The sequence below is a fragment of the Oncorhynchus keta genome, chromosome 23, assembly GCF_023373465.1.
Source record: "Oncorhynchus keta strain PuntledgeMale-10-30-2019 chromosome 23, Oket_V2, whole genome shotgun sequence".
NCBI classification, from domain to species: domain Eukaryota; kingdom Metazoa; phylum Chordata; class Actinopteri; order Salmoniformes; family Salmonidae; genus Oncorhynchus; species Oncorhynchus keta.
Genome location: NC_068443.1, coordinates 25,326,501 through 25,342,357, shown reverse-complemented (window position 1 = coordinate 25,342,357; position 15,857 = coordinate 25,326,501). Strand labels below are relative to the sequence as shown.

Here is a 15,857-nt window from a genome sequence, read left to right as displayed (position 1 = left end):
AGAACAATGATTCCAAGCACCACCCTCCTTTTAAGCTTCCAGTCTGTTATTCGAACTCAATCAACATGACAGAGTGATCTGCAGCCTTGTCCTCGTCAACACTCACACCTGTGTCACTGACATGATGTCAGCTGGTCCTTTTGTGGCAGGGCTGAAATGCATTGAATTATTTTGGAGGGGGATTCAGTTCATTTGTGTGGCAAAGAGGGACTTTGGAATTAATTGCAATTCATCTGATCACTCTTCATAACATTCTGGAGTATATGCAAATTGCCATCATACAAACTGAGGCAGCAGACTTTGTGAAAATTTATATTTGTGTCATTCTCAAAACTTTTGGCCACGACTGTACTACCCCTACCTTGTCACAACACAATTGATTGGCTCAAACACATTAAGAAGGAAAGAAATTGCACAAATGGACTTAACAAGACACACGTGTTAATTGAAATGCATTCCAGGTGACTATCTCATTATAAGAGAATGCCAAGAGTGTGCAAAGGCAAAGCTTGTGAGGCAAAGCTTGGCTATTCAAGGCAAAGAAGAATCTCAAATATAAAATATATTTTTTGGTTACTACATGATTCCATATGTGTTATTTCATAGTTTTGATGTATTCACTATTATTCTACAATGTAGAACATAGTAAAAATAAAGAAAAACACTGAAATGAGTAGGTGTGTCCAAACTTTTGACTGGTACTGTACATATCCCAACCAGAAGCCATGGATTACAGGCAACGTCCCCACTGAGCTAAAGTCTAGAGCTGCCCCGCTTTCAAGGAGCGGGACATGAATCTAGACACTTATAAGAAATCCCGCTACGATCAAAATAAAGAAAAACCCTTAAATGAGTAGGTGTGTACAAACGTTTGACTAACATTGTACATACAATCACTGTGGGGATGATGTTGTCGATGCACTTATTAACGAAGCCGGTGACTGATGTGGTAAACTCCTCAATGTTATTGGACGAATCCCGAAACATATTCCCATCTGTGCTAGCGAAACAGTCCTGTAGCGTAGCATCTGCTTCATTGGACCACTTCACTGGTACTTCCTGTTTGAGTTTTTGCTTGTAAGCAGGAATCAGAAGGATAGAGTTATGGTCAGATTTCAGATTTGTGTGGAGTAAAGGTGATCTAGATTTATTTCACCTCTAGGTGACATGCTGGTAAAATGAGGTAAGACCAATTTTAGTTTCCTTGCATTAAAATCACTGGCCACTGGGAGTGCCACCTCTGGATGTGCATTTTTTTGTTTGCTTATGTGTGTGTGTGTGTGTGTGTGTGTGTGTGTGTGTGTGTGTGTGTGTGTGTGTGTGTGTGTGTGTGTGTGTGTGTGTGTGTGTGTGTGTGTGTGTAGACTGGGAGGCACGTGTGGACAGCCATGGTCGTGTGTTCTATGTGGACCACATCAACAGGACCACCACGTGGCAGAGACCCACTTCAGCAGCCACGCCCGACGGCATGAGGAGGTCCGGATCCGTTCAGCAGATGGAACAACTCAATAGGAGGTGAGTGAAGGGGTAGAGGGTAAGAAAGAGAAGAGAGCTAGGGAGACAGTGTCCAAAACATAGTTCTGTAGTCATGTTGTGGTCACTACACTTTTTTTGAAGTCACTACGATACTTTTGGAATTGTTTCTTTATTTTATGTTCAAAAAGCACAACTGAAAACATACATTATATAGGGCCACTTGGTGGTTGTAGGAAGAATGTAAAGCCTCTTTGTTTTTTTGGATGATTTTAATAGAAATGGTTCAGTTCTTTATGAGTATTGGGGAGTTTTGTATTAAGATCAAATTATTGAATCTCTTTGATACCAATATATTTTGTGTGCTGAACATTTGGTATGTGCTGTGACCGCTTGCTATGTAAGGTGTGATTTTTTTTGGGGGGGGGGGCTAATATTAGAGCCATTACTAGAAGAACTCTATCAAATGCCTGAGATATTTTGGATGGAGAAAGAATTACTTGACAGTAAAAATCAAATGAGAAATGTGCAGAACAGGCTGTGAATAAGTGTTATTGCTTAAGTGTTATTATACAAACGCAGTGCATGAAATCTCTTAACGGGATTGGGGAGACAGAAAGCCGAGGGAGACAAAATTCATTTCAATGGTTATTGCTGCGCTGGTGGAATTCGCTGTGTGTGTCTGGAATGTGAAGCGTGTCCAATTGGAAGCATGAGCAGTGGACAGTGTCGGGGCTGTGTCAGAGATCTTTTTCATTGTCAGACTTGACATGTGTAGAAGACTATTACGGTGGTATAATCCATTGATCAATGGTCTCAAATTCAATTCTTCTCTCTCTGGTGCTTTGTGAGTATAAGCTTGAGTTCTGCCCCTCTTCTCTGGATGAATTAACATTGAATTCATTAACAAAAGTCCATATTCAATGGAATACAACTGTATTTTATCCCTACGGGCAGTTAAGAATCTGCACTAAATATTACTGGCAGACAAATTGTGACCTTTCAAGCTGGATTTGACTGCATAGACTCAATGAGTATGGTTACATGCACACAATAATGCAATTATTGTTGATAGTCAGATTACTATAATAGTTTGATTAAAACGTTGACATGCTTTGTAAGAAGAACGATTCATAATTCCATGTTAAACCAACGCCCCAATACCCTCATAATCCTGTTTCCATGGACAGATCTGAAATCAGTCTACTGAATGCACTCTGATAAATGCAGAAAATCACCAATCAAAATAAACGTTCTACCCCAGCGTCCATGTTATTTCTGGAAAGCATATTTGATTTTGAGTTCGGACATATAAAGTTTGTATGTGAAAACTACTTCTAAGACGCATATATTCAGTTGTTTCCGAACTCACTTCATTCGGTCTAAAGAGGGAGGCTCTCGGCTGGTGTTAGCACATACACAGATCAAATACACTGCTGGAACACCGATTAAGATGTTTACATGTTCTAATAATTTGAAAGATTGATCAGAAAAGAAGTTGTTTTAATCTGCCTATGTTTAATTCGATGTTGACCTTATGCCAATTAAGATAAGCAGGGTAATGTGTTTACATGATTACTGCATAATCTGCCTACTGCCATAGTCAGTTTAGAATCAAATTATTACTGTGCATGTAAACGTACTCAGATAAGAGATAGTATATGATAAGTCATGTTCACTAGTTTCTTGCACTCTTAAAGAATTGGTCTATATGCAGGCAGCGGTGCTCTGATTTCTGGATGTTTGGTAAATGTGTGCTGGTGTGTTTGTCAGGTACCAGAGCATCCAGAGGACCATGGCCATAGACAGGAGTGAGAATGAAGAAAGCAGAAGCAGGAGTGAGAGAACAAGCCTCAACAACAACAGCAGTGAGACTGATTCTCCTCCAATGGCTAATGGTGAGTAGGACCACACCACAATGTCACAATTACAGAATGCAATAAGCTGATGTGCTATTTAAGTGTAGTCTTGCTTTGTAAAACTAATGGGTCTACACAGATCCTGTTTAGTGAGAGACTTATCAAAGTACTACATACATACAAAATTGTACATAAGTCACCATTCAGTGAATTGTTCCTTTGTTTCTCCTGGTGTGTGTGTGTAGAGCTGAGAAGAGACAGCTCCTCCTCATCATCATCATCTCCAGTCAACAGCCAGAAAATCACAGCTCTGCTACAGAGCCCAGCGGTGAAGTTCATCACACACCCAGAGTTCTTCACTGTCCTCCACGCCAACTATGTGAGTACCTGTCTCCCCAGTGGACATTTATAACTCTACACAGTCAGCATGGCTCATCTGACAAATAAGCATCATTTCCCTTTGAACAGCAATATCAATGCTTAGTAACATATTGTCTTCAGTAACAGATGCTGAATATTCTTCCATTTTGGTTCAGATTGGTTGCATATGGGGTTTCTAGTTTCCATGGTCATGCCGAGCTCTTCTTCTCTTCTCAGGGGGCCTATCGCATGTTCACCAGCAGTACGTGCCTGAAGCACATGATCCTGAAGATTCGTAGAGATGCTCGTAACCTTGAGAGGTACCAGCACAACAGAGACCTGGTCACATTCCTCAACCGCTTCACTGACGCCCAGCTGGAACTGCCCCGGGGCTGGGAGATCAAGACTGACCCTCAGGGCAAGGTGCAGAGACAAAGATCCTCAGTTCATCCACAGATAACTCACCAACCTATTCACAAAAGGGCGGATTGTACCTTGGTTGAAAGATGGAAAATATGTGGGAAAATTGAGGGGGTGGGCTGAATAAGTATACTAATTATACTATTGATTTGGTATTTGCCTTCAGATCTAGCGGTGTTTAGATTTGTGTTTCTAACTTTGGTAAGTTTTTACCTGTAACATCTTCTCTTTGGTCCAGAACTTCTTTGTGGACCACAACAGCCGGGCGACCACGTTCATCGACCCCAGAATCCCCCTGCAGAATGGTTGCCTGCCCAACCACCTGACCCACAGGCAGCACCTGCAGAGACTACGCAGCTACAGTGCAGGAGAGGTCAGGAGAGTCAAACAGCACACAGAAGACATTTCCTTGTTTTTAAGTGTAGTAACTGTTTAATAAGGGCCAATCATGTATTAGAATGATGGAAATATGGAATTGAATTTATGTATTTGCTTGTTTATAACTGATCCTTTTTTCATATGTATTTTTTCAGGCCTCTGAGGTCTCCCGTAGTCGAGGTGTGGCCTTGTTGTCAAGGCCAGGGAACAGTGTGGTGGCAGCAATACGGAGTCAGCATCCCCCAGACCCAGTGCCACAAGGTGTGTACTGTACATACACAAAGAACACAGTCATAATTCACATGTACCATATAGTTTCTGTTGTGTAAGTCTGTCTTCTGAACTCAATTCCACTCACAGCTTATAATGAGAAGATAGTGGTCTTCCTGCGTCAGCCTGGAATACTAGAAGTTCTAACGGAGCGCCAGCCAGCCCTGTCCAGGAACCATTCCCTGAGGTAGATAAACACTGGGGGATAAATTGGATTTGTTTTTCAAATAAGGACTGTGTAGATTCAGAGAATCTGAATATTTCTCACTCACTACTGTATTGGTTCCTTTGGGAAAAATAAAGGGTAACGCCTTACATTAGTGCCTTTATTACTGTGTAACTACTCATGTAATTACAGTGTAACATGTCTTGTAATTACTCATTATTACTTATAGCAGTAACCATAACCTTACCCCTAGCATTACATCCACATCCTGGTTCAACCCTAACCCAAGCCTCAACCCTAACCCTAAACCTAGCTTCATGTCCACATCCTGGTACAACCCTAACCCAAGCCTCAACCCTAACCCTAACCCTAGCTTCATGTTCACATCCCGGTACAACCCTAACCGTAACCCTAGCTTCATGTCCACATCCCAGGACAACGCTAACCCTAACCCCAGGCTCAACCCTAAACCGAGCTTCATGTCCACATCTCAGTTCAACCCTAACCCTAACCTTAACCCTAGCTTCATGTCCACATCTCGGTACAACCCTAACCCTAACCTTAACCCTAACTTCATGTCCACATCTCGGTTCAACCATAACCCTAACCTTAACCCTAACTTCATGTCCACATCTCGGTTCAACCTTAACCCTAACTTCATGTCTACATCTCGGTTCAACCATAACCCTAACCTTAACCCTAGCTTCATGTCCACATCTCGGTTCAACCCTAACCCTGAAGTAACCCTAAGTACGGTGTAATAATGAGTACTTGTTACACTGTAATAATAGGAATAGTTACACAGTAATAAAGATGATAAAGTTATTCTATTCTATGTCAGGTTTGATAAAACACACCTACCCAGTCTAGTCCAGATTATAGTATCATGTGTGCTTGCAGGGAAAAGATCCACTACATCAGAACAGAGGGCACCCAAAGACTGGAGAAACTGGCATGTGATGCAGACCTGGTGATACTATTGAGGTAGGATGCAACTGTTCATGTTACCCCTAAAAAAAAAATCTGTTGTAGTATTGTAATTATTTTCATTTGTGTGACTTTTTGTTCTCTATGCAGCTTGTTTGAAGAGGAAATCATGTCATATGTTCCACCCTCCTTCCATCCTGGCTTCAGCTTCTCTCCTCGTTGTTCACCTGGGTCTTCACCACAGAGTTCTCCAGGTGGGTTTGCACTAATGACAAATGGAGAGATAGTGGGTTGAAAATGTACACACATTTGGTTAATTCACAAGAATTGGTCTAATAAAAATGTCACAGATGGTTATCCTGGTGTGGTCTGTGTCTCATGTCATGGAGTTGAATGCGCTTGTCAACAGGAATGTCAAGAGCGAGAGCACCTGCCCCGTACCGGAGAGACTTTGAGGCCAAACTACGCAACTTCTACAGGAAACTGGAGGCTAAAGGCTATGGCCAGGGCCCAGGAAAAATCAAGTAAGGAAAACTGTCCAGCAACATGATCACTCACACCTTTTTCAAGTATAGTTACAGCTCTATACAAATCTACTGTTTCTTTTCTTTAAAATTTTACCCCGTTTTTCTCCCCAATTTCGTAGTATCCAATTATTAGTTACTATCTTGTCTCATCGCTACAACTCCTGTACGGGCTCGGGAGAGACGAAGGTCAAAAGTCATTCGTCCTCCGAAACACAATCCAACCAAGCCGCACTGCTTCTTAACACAGCGCGCATCCAACCCGGAAGCCAGCCGCACCAATGTGTCAGAGGAAACACAGCGCATCTGGCGACCTTGGTTAGCGCGCACTGCGCCCGGCCCGCCACAGGAGTCGCTGGTGCGCGATGAGACAAGGATATCCCTACCGGCCAAACCCTCCCTAACCCGGACGACACTAGGCCAATTATGCGTCGCCCCACGGACCTCCCAGTCGCGACCGGCTGCGACAGAGCCTGGGAGCTAACCCAGAGTTTCTGGTGGCACAGCTAGAGCTGCGATGCAGTACCCTAGACCACTGCGCCACCTGGGATGCCACAACCCTACTGTTTCAAAAAAACGTTAGGGTTGTGTGTGCAAATTAGCACCATGTTGTATATCCATGTCTGTGTTGTTCAGCATCCTATGATGTTGTTGTGTTCCAGGCTTATTGTCCGGAGAGACCACCTGTTGGAGGGTACCTTTAACCAGGTCATGGCCTACTCACGCAAGGAACTACAGAGGAATAAGCTCTACATCACCTTCATAGGAGAGGAGGGGTAAGCCAAAGCTGCTTCTATTGACCTGAACACAGACATTACAACAAAGAGGGACTTTGATCTGTGGAGTTCAACCATTGCATGAAAGTGCATGTCTTTACAATAACGGAATTCAATTAAGTTACTTGAAAAAGTAATGCATGTGTCAAGAAAGAACCCCCCTCTCGTCTTTTAAAGAATGAACTGCTAGTTTTTGGGCTATATAGAGGATAGTGCATGTCTGTTTCATTCTTCTAGCATCACTGACTGCTACTGACAGATAACTGGTCTCTTCTCTTCCCACGCCGTCAGGCTGGACTACAGTGGGCCGTCCAGAGAGTTTTTCTTCCTGCTGTCTCAGGAGCTGTTCAACCCCTACTATGGCCTGTTTGAGTACTCAGCCAACGACACATACACCGTCCAGATCAGCCCCATGTCTGCCTTCGTAGAGAACCATCTGGAATGGTGAGGAGGACATCTGTTCGTCCTGGGTTGAAACTCGTCCTGGGTTGTGTTCATTAGGCACCAAAGGGAAGAAAACTGACTAACTGTGAGGGACGACCTTGACTTGTCAAATGAGAAACACTCTTTTTTGTGTTCTGTTGCAAAGCGTTTTCAAGTGTTTTCCATTGTCCCAATGAACATGACCGTGGGCTTGTTCTTCGTTTACTTATTGGAGACCTAAAATGAATGGGTTTCATGGAAGTCTCATGTGATGAGACCTAAACATTTTCATTGCATTGGATTTGTAATTGTGTGTGAGACCTGTCTCTGTGTGTTTTTGTGCAGGTTCCGGTTTAGTGGGCGTATTTTGGGACTGGTGTTGATCCACCAATATCTCCTGGATGCCTTCTTCACGCGGCCCTTTTACAAGGCTCTCCTCAGACTGTGAGTTTATGTCTGTCTCCCCGCACACCTGCCTGTCTGTGTTTCTGTCTCTGTCTGTCTGAATTGGCCTTTACAATTATTCTATATGGAAACATGTCTCTGCCACGTACACAAGAAAGAAACATTATCCAGAATTGATTAGTGTGCAATCAGGCATAAATGTTGCCAGTAGTTTTAGACTTAACACAGTCAACCCAGATTGACTTTCTAGCGTGATAACTAAAGACAAGTCTCTCCAGATTGGATGATGATGATGATAGGCTACTGACAGAACAACTGACAGAATCAGCATCCTTTACATTTACACACAAAGCAAGTTAATCACTCCCCTTAATTGACTTTAAGACAATGGATTGCTTTGTGCAGTAATAGCTAGTGAACCCCACGGAAGTTAATCTGTGAGATAAATATGTTTACCTGTGCAGAGCCACTGACCTGAGTGATCTGGAGTATCTAGATGAGGAGTTCCATCAGAGTCTACAGTGGATGAAAGACAATGACATCACTGATGTGCTGGACCTTACCTTCACTGTGAATGAGGAAGTCTTCGGACAGGTATGTGTGAAGTACTAATACGTACAATGTCTAAACACATACACCCATAGCAAGCTGAAGTACTGTATAACATGTTTTTTTTTTTACAGTGTATATCTTTCAGTATACTGTACACTTTCATGGGGACTTTTCCTTTGTAAGATTTGTCTGTATTGTTATATGGATATTACTCTCTTTGTGGGCAGGTAACAGAGAGAGAGCTGAAGTCTGGAGGGGCCCACATTAATGTGACAGAAAAGAATAAGAAGGAGTACATTGACCGCATGGTGAAGTGGAGGGTGGAGAGAGGAGTGGTCCAGCAGACAGAGGCACTGGTCAGAGGCTTCTATGAGGTAGAGCAAACACTCTCAGGGCAACAACCATTGGCCATGGCATGATTTCCCCCCAATATTTCCAATTTGGTTTATTGTTTTTCCAGCCTTGCTATGATTTAAGAGGGTTTTCACTTTGCACTATAAATATGATTTCTTAAAGTTTCTTAGAATGCAATAGAACATGACTATCAAATGAAATCAACAAATCAATGATGGGAGCAATGTGTCTAAATATGTGACCCGACCGGCCTGGGTTACATATTTGAAACAATTATTTGAAATTGTGTTTTTTATATTGGATGAAAGTAGAAACTCAGAGCTAGAAAATGGTATATCATACACTGCAGTTGAGGAACAATGGGAAAGTAGTTCTGCTTTGAAAGTCAATAAACTTTTGAGAAAACGGCCCTTGAATGTTTTGGTACACCAACTGGAGAGCTCTTCTTCACACCCACTTAAGCCTTAGCCCCACCCATATCTTTAAGGATTCACATTTGAGACCATGTGCTAAACAGAGTGAGTAAGGTAGTGTAGTAAACTACCAAAGATTTCAAGAATAGAAGTGGTGAAAAAAAAAAAAAAAAAAAAAATACACTATCTATTCCTTTGCCAATATCCTAATCTGACCAGTGGCGTGCCGTGGGCCTGGGGCCTGGGGCCAGTCCCACCCGAATGAATCCACCTCTTATTACCATCAGTATGATGCCATGGCTCTAGACACTATACATTTAGACAGAAACGCAGTATAACCAGGCGTTGCGTCACCTTGAAATTGACATTTTTATTCAGAGAATTGCAGGGGAAGAATACAATACAGTACAGTTAAACTAATAGACAAGAACATAGTCGAGTGCAACAGAGTTATATTAATATTCTTCTTCTATCCATTTCTGGTCCACAAACTTTGAGCTTTAAGTCCAAAAAAAAGTCAGCACTTTCATCGTGTCCCCTAAATGAAAGTTCCTGTTTACCCAAAAACATGACACAATCAATGAGTCTTTTCAATATTTCCCTATTTTTCTTCACCTTTTCATCGGTTGCAGCTCCGGAGTAGCTCACTTGCAGCTCCGTTGCCCTGCGTGCTTGTTCGTTGAGCTGTAGATCCACTCGGGTGTACCCAAAAGTTTTCAAAAGCACCATTGCTTGTAAGTGCCCAGCCGTACTTTGGTGTCTCGTTGCTGCCTTGGTTAGACAACTCAAGTTTGCAAAGCCAGTGTGGCTCCAAACACCAAATCGATCACTTGCAAATAATAGGCATTCCCAGCAGTACAGTTTGCAGTGCTTCTCGGAGCCTGTGAGCCATTGATAGCGCTCGTAGTTGGAACTTTGAAAGTGGCAAACGAACCCCTTTCCCGCCTGTGACAGGCTTTGTAGCGTCGGCGTCGGACGACCTCTCCTTACAATGTCTAACTTTTTTTTGAAAAGATAGTCTTGAGAATGGCGTTATAATTATATCCTTGACCAAATCGATATCTTCTCCTCCTTCTGCCATTGTGGGTTGAAAAAACAGCTTAGTAGTACGCAAATTAATTAGTTTATCAAATTCAGTTTCCTAGTTCTGAGGTTCTGCATAGACCTGCCCATAGGACCTGCCTCTCAATATTGGTAATCCAATCAAAAGACGTGCACACACTACGTCTGCTAGCTGGCTCCTGTGTAACACTGGAGCCAGCCAGCAGGCGTACAATAGCCAACTCTAAAGCTGATTGGTTGACACTAAATTTTAATTTCCATTTACTTTAAGCTACAAGCGCCCGCACTGTTGATTCTGAAGGCCCGAGGGCAGATTTTAGACCCCTGGCAACACATGATGGCTGAATATGATTGGATCTATCAAAGACCAGCCCTCCAAATCTCAACCTGGGGCTGGAAGCAGTGCAACCAAGAGGAAAGCTATGAAATGAAGAGTATAACTCTTACTCTGGGGAATAATTTAATACATATTTGTGGGAAATATATATATATTTTGTGGCCAGCAGAGAAAGCCTTGCTGGCCCTGACGGCCCACCACTGAATCTGACTATGGTGCAGGTCATGTGGTTCTTCACATTCACACATCTGGTAAACACAGACTATATCAAATAGAATATATGTTTATTTGTCACATGCACAGGATACAGAAGGTGTAAACGGTACTGTGAAATGGTTACTTGCATATTTGTACAGTAGCAATATCAAAAATAGAAAGTGCCCAGATAAATATTTTATAAATATTAAATGATTCTTACCCAGACACACTTGTCTAAATTGATGGGTCGTGTGAAAGAAATGCTATAACCACCCCCGAGCCACATCTATCTAAGTAGATGGGTCGCTATTGTCTAGAGCAGTGGTTCCCAAACTTTTTTTTGTCCCGTACCCCTTCAAACTTTCAACCTCCAGCTGCGTACCCCCTCTACCACCAGGGTCAGCGCACTCTCAAATGTTATTTTTTGCCATCATTGTAAACCTGCCACACACACACACTATACAATACATTTATTAAACATAAGAATGAGGTTGAGTTTTTGTGACAAAGTGACAAAGAGCTCTTATAGGACCAGGGCACAAATAATAATAATCAATCATTTTGCTCTTTATTTAACCATCTTACATATAAAACCTTATTTGTTCATCGACATTTCTGAATAACTCACCACAGGTTAATGAGAAGGGTGTGCTTGAAAGGATGCACATAACTCTGCAATGTTGGGTTGTATTGGACAGTCTTAAATTATTTTCCACACACAGTCTGGGCCTGTATTTCATTTTCTTGCTAGTGAGGGCCGTGAATCCACTCTCACATAGGTATGTGGTTGCAAAGGGCATCAGTGTCTTAACAGCTCGATTTGCCAAGGCAGGATACTCTGAGCGCAGCCCAATCCAGAAATTGGGTAGGCGCTTCTGATTAAATTCAATTTTCACAGAACCGCTTGTTGCAATTTCGATGAGGCTCTCTTGTTCAGATATCGGCAAGTGGGCTGGAGGCAGGGTATGAAAGGGATAACGAATCCAGTTGTTTGTGTCATCCGTTTCAGGAAAGTACCTGCATAATTGCGCACCCAACTCACTCAGGTGCTTCGCTATATCACATTTGACATTGTCCGTAAGCTTGAGTTCATTTGCACACGCAAAATCATGCAATGATGGAAAGACCTGTGTCCTTGTTAATACAGACAGAGAAGAGCTCTGCCTTCTTAATCAGAGCTTCAGTTTTGTCCATCACATTGAATATATTTTCGGAGAGTCCCTGTAATCCTAGATTCAGATCATTCAAGCGAGAAAAAACATCACCCAGATAGGCCAGTCGTGTGAGAAACTCGTCATCATGCAAACGGTCAGACAAGTGAAAATGATGGTCAGTAAAGAAAACTTTGAGCTCGTCTCTCAATTGAAAAAAACGTGTCAATACTTTGCCCCTTGATAACCAGTGCACTTCTCTGGGTTGCCTTACATGGTCGCTACACGTTTCATTGCATAGTGCAGAAAATACATGAGAGTTCAGGGGCCTTGCTTTAACAAAGTTAACAATTTTCACTGTAGCATCGAAAACGTCTCTCAAGCTGTCAGGCATTCCCTTCGCAGAAAGAGCCTCTCGGTGGATGCTGCAGTGTACCCAAGTGGCGTCGGGAGCAACTGCTTGCACGCGCGTTACCACTCCACTATGTCTCCCTGTTATGGCTTTTGCGCCATCAGTACAGATACCAACAGGAGCAGCAGCTACATACGGACCGTTAGTGGAATTCCCACGAGAGAATAACGGTTAATGTGATTGGATGTTAATTAGGCTACCTGTATTTGACATTGTGTTGTTATTTCGCTGAACACTAGATGGTAAAATGTTTATTTTAGCAGTAAAACGAGGCTACTCAGACGGGAAAAAACTCACATAAATGTATTGCCACGTTGGAAAATATAAATGGACTGTTTGAAAATGTGAAGGGAAAAAAAATGTAAAAAATCACATTTTTATTTGATGTACCCCCAATGGCATTGCGCGTACCCCTGGGGAAATGAATACCTGGTCTAGACATATACACATGTTCATTAAATAAAATAGAGATGACCGTAATCACCCCTAGACACAACTGGCTAACTTGATGGGTCATGTAATCATCTGGCAAAGGGGAGTCTTTTGTTTAGACATGTAGCTTCAAAATCAAATCAAATGTATTGGTCTCATGCGCTGAATAAAACAAGTACCTTACAGTGAAATGCTTACTTATGAGCCCCTAACCAACAATAAAGTTTAAAAAAAATATGGATAAGAATAAGAGATAAAAGTAACAAGTAATTAAAGAGCAGCAGTAAAATAACAATAGCGAGACTATATACGGGGGGTGGGGGGTGTACATGTAGGTAGAGTTATTATAGTGACTATGCATAGATGGCAACAAAGTAGCAGTTGTGTAAAGAGGGGGGCACTGCAAATAGCCTAGGTAGCCATTTGACTAGATGTTCAGGAGTCTTATGGCTTGGGGTAGAAGCTGTTGACTAGACATGGCGCTCAGGTACCACTTGCCGTGCGGTAGCAGAGAGAATAGTCTATGACTAGGGTGGCTGGAGTCATTGACAGTTTTTAGGCCCTTCCTCTGACACCGCCTGGTATAGAGGTCCTGGAAGGCAGGAAGCTTGGCCCCAGTGATGTACTGGGCCATTCGCAATACCCTCTGTAGTGCCTTGCGGTTGGAGGCCGAGCAGTTGCCATACCAGGCAGTGGTGCAACCAGTCAGGATGCTCTCGATGGTGCAGCTGTAGAACCTTCTGAGGACCCATGCCAAATCTTTTTCAGTTTTCTGAGGAGAATACGTTTTGTCGTGCCCACTTCACGGCTGTCTTTGTGTGCTTGGACCATGTTAGTTTGTTGGTGATGTGGACAACAAGGAACTTGGAGCTCTCAACCTGCTCTACTGCTGCCCTGGCAATGGGAATGGGGGCGCGCTCAGTCCTCTTTTTCCTGTAGTTCACAATCATCTCCTTTGTCTTGATCACGGTGAGAGAGAGGTTGTTAACCTGGCACCACACGACCTAGTCTCTGACCTCCTCCCTATAGGCTGTCTCTTTGTTGTCAGTGATTAGGCCTACCACTGTTGTGTCATCTGTAAATGTAATGATGGTGTTGAGGTCGTGCCTGGCCGTGCAGTCATGAGTGAACAGGGAGTACAAGAGGGGACTGAGCATGCACCCCTGAGAGGCTTCAGTGTTGAGGATCAGCGTGGCAGGTGTTGTTATCTACCCTTACCACCTGGGGGCGGCCCGTCAGGAAGTCCAGGATCCAGTTGCAGAGGGAGGTATTTAGTTCCAGTATCCTTAGCTTATTGATGAGCTTTGAGGGCATTATGGTGTTGAATGCTGAGCTGTAGTCAATGAATAGCATTCTCACAGATGTTCCTTTTATCCAGGTGGGAAAGGGCCGTATGTGGTGCTATAGAGATTGCGTCATCTGTGGATCTGTTGGGCGGTATGCAAATTGGAGTGGGTCTAGGGTTTCTGGGATGATGGTGGTAATGTGAGCCATGACCAGCCTTTCAAAGCACTTCATGGCTACAGACGTGAGTGCTACGGGGCAGTAGTCATTTATGCAGGTTACCTTAGAGTTCTTGAACACAAAGACTATGGTGGTCTACAGACTCAGACAGGGAGAGTTTGAAAATGTCAGTGAAGACACCAGTTGGTCAGCGCATGCTCACAGTACACGTCCTGGTAATCCGTCTGGCCCTGCGCCATTGTGAATGTTGACCTGTTTAAAGGTCATACTCACATCGGCTGCGGAGAGCTTGATCACACAGGCTTCCGGAACAGCTGGTGCTCTCATGCATGTTTCAGTGTTGTTTGCCTCGAATCGAGCATAGAAGTAGCTCATCTGGTAGGCTTGTGTCACTGGCCAGCTCTCGGCTGTGCTTCCCTTTGTAGTCTGTAATGGTTTGCAAGCACTGCCACCTCCGACGAGCATCAGAGCCGGCATAGTACGATTCGATCTTAGTCCTGTATTGACGCTTTGCATGTTTGATGGTTTATCGGAGGGCATAGCGGGATTTCTTATAAACGTCCGGGTTAGAGATCCGCTCCTTGAAAGCTGCAGCTCTAGCCTTTAGCTCAGTGCATATGCTGCCTGTAATGCATGGCTTCTGGTTGGTGTATGTACTTATGGTCACTGTGGGGACGATGTCATCAATGTACTTATTGATGAAACCAATGACTGATGTGGTGTACTCCTCAATGCCATTGGAGGAATCCTGGAACATATTCCAGTCTGTGCTAGCAAAACAGTCCTGTAGCTTAACATCTGCTTCCTCTGACCACTTTTTTATTGATCTAGTCACTGGTGCTTCCTGCTTTAATTTTTGCTTGTAAGCAGGAATCAGGAGGACAGAATTATGGTCAGATTTTCCAAATGGAGAGCGAGGGAGAGCTTTGTATGCGTCTCTGTGCTTATTGCGGAATACAGCTCATTCAATGCTGTCTTAGTGCCAGCCTCTGACTGTGGTGGTATGTAAACAGCTACGAAAAATATAGATGAAACATTTCTCGGTAGGTAGTGTGGTCTACAGCTTATCATGAGATACTCTACCTCAGGCAAGCAATAGCTCAAGACTTCCTTAGTTATCGTGCACCAGCTGTTGTTTACAAATATACATAGTCTGCCTCCCCTTGTCTTACAAGACGCTGCTGTATTATCCTTCCGGTACATCGCATAACCAGCCAGCGGTATGTTGATATTGTCGTTGTTCAGCCACAAGTCCATGAGGCATAAGATGTTACAGTTTTAATGTCCCGTTGGTAGTTTAATCTTCCACGTAACTCATCAATTTTATTCTCCAAAGATTGCACGTTTGCAGGCAGAATGGAGGGAAGTGGGGGTTAATTCGATCGCCTATGAATTCTCAGCAGGCAGATCACGCAGATCACGCAGATCGGGGCCTGTTCCCGAGGAAGCAGTATGTCATTCGCGTCGGGCTCGACAGAGTCATGAAAGGGAAAAAAAGGAT

The 15,857-nt window shown here is 43.3% G+C and overlaps 2 protein-coding genes across 2 annotated transcripts in view; one reads left to right on the top strand and one right to left on the bottom strand.

Moving 5' to 3' along the window:
- The window catches only part of hecw1b (HECT, C2 and WW domain containing E3 ubiquitin protein ligase 1b), a 65,783-nt gene that overhangs the window by 43,460 nt on the left and 6,466 nt on the right, over window positions 1-15,857 (top strand). The window contains exons 11-25 of the mRNA XM_052476913.1: window positions 1,365-1,515; window positions 3,247-3,371; window positions 3,578-3,711; window positions 3,930-4,115; window positions 4,351-4,485; window positions 4,646-4,751; window positions 4,851-4,947; window positions 5,827-5,910; window positions 6,004-6,107; window positions 6,263-6,377; window positions 7,040-7,153; window positions 7,445-7,597; window positions 7,922-8,020; window positions 8,446-8,575; window positions 8,761-8,907. Of these exons, the coding sequence (XP_052332873.1) occupies window positions 1,365-1,515; window positions 3,247-3,371; window positions 3,578-3,711; window positions 3,930-4,115; window positions 4,351-4,485; window positions 4,646-4,751; window positions 4,851-4,947; window positions 5,827-5,910; window positions 6,004-6,107; window positions 6,263-6,377; window positions 7,040-7,153; window positions 7,445-7,597; window positions 7,922-8,020; window positions 8,446-8,575; window positions 8,761-8,907 (1,880 nt within the window). The remainder of the gene's footprint in view (window positions 1-1,364; window positions 1,516-3,246; window positions 3,372-3,577; window positions 3,712-3,929; window positions 4,116-4,350; window positions 4,486-4,645; window positions 4,752-4,850; window positions 4,948-5,826; window positions 5,911-6,003; window positions 6,108-6,262; window positions 6,378-7,039; window positions 7,154-7,444; window positions 7,598-7,921; window positions 8,021-8,445; window positions 8,576-8,760; window positions 8,908-15,857) is intronic.
- LOC118402050 (cytochrome c oxidase assembly factor 1 homolog) overlaps window positions 5,994-15,857 on the bottom strand; it is a 36,630-nt gene continuing 26,766 nt past the window's right edge. The window contains exon 6 of the mRNA XM_035799906.2: window positions 5,994-6,118. The gene's annotated coding sequence lies outside the window, so the exon portion shown is untranslated. The remainder of the gene's footprint in view (window positions 6,119-15,857) is intronic.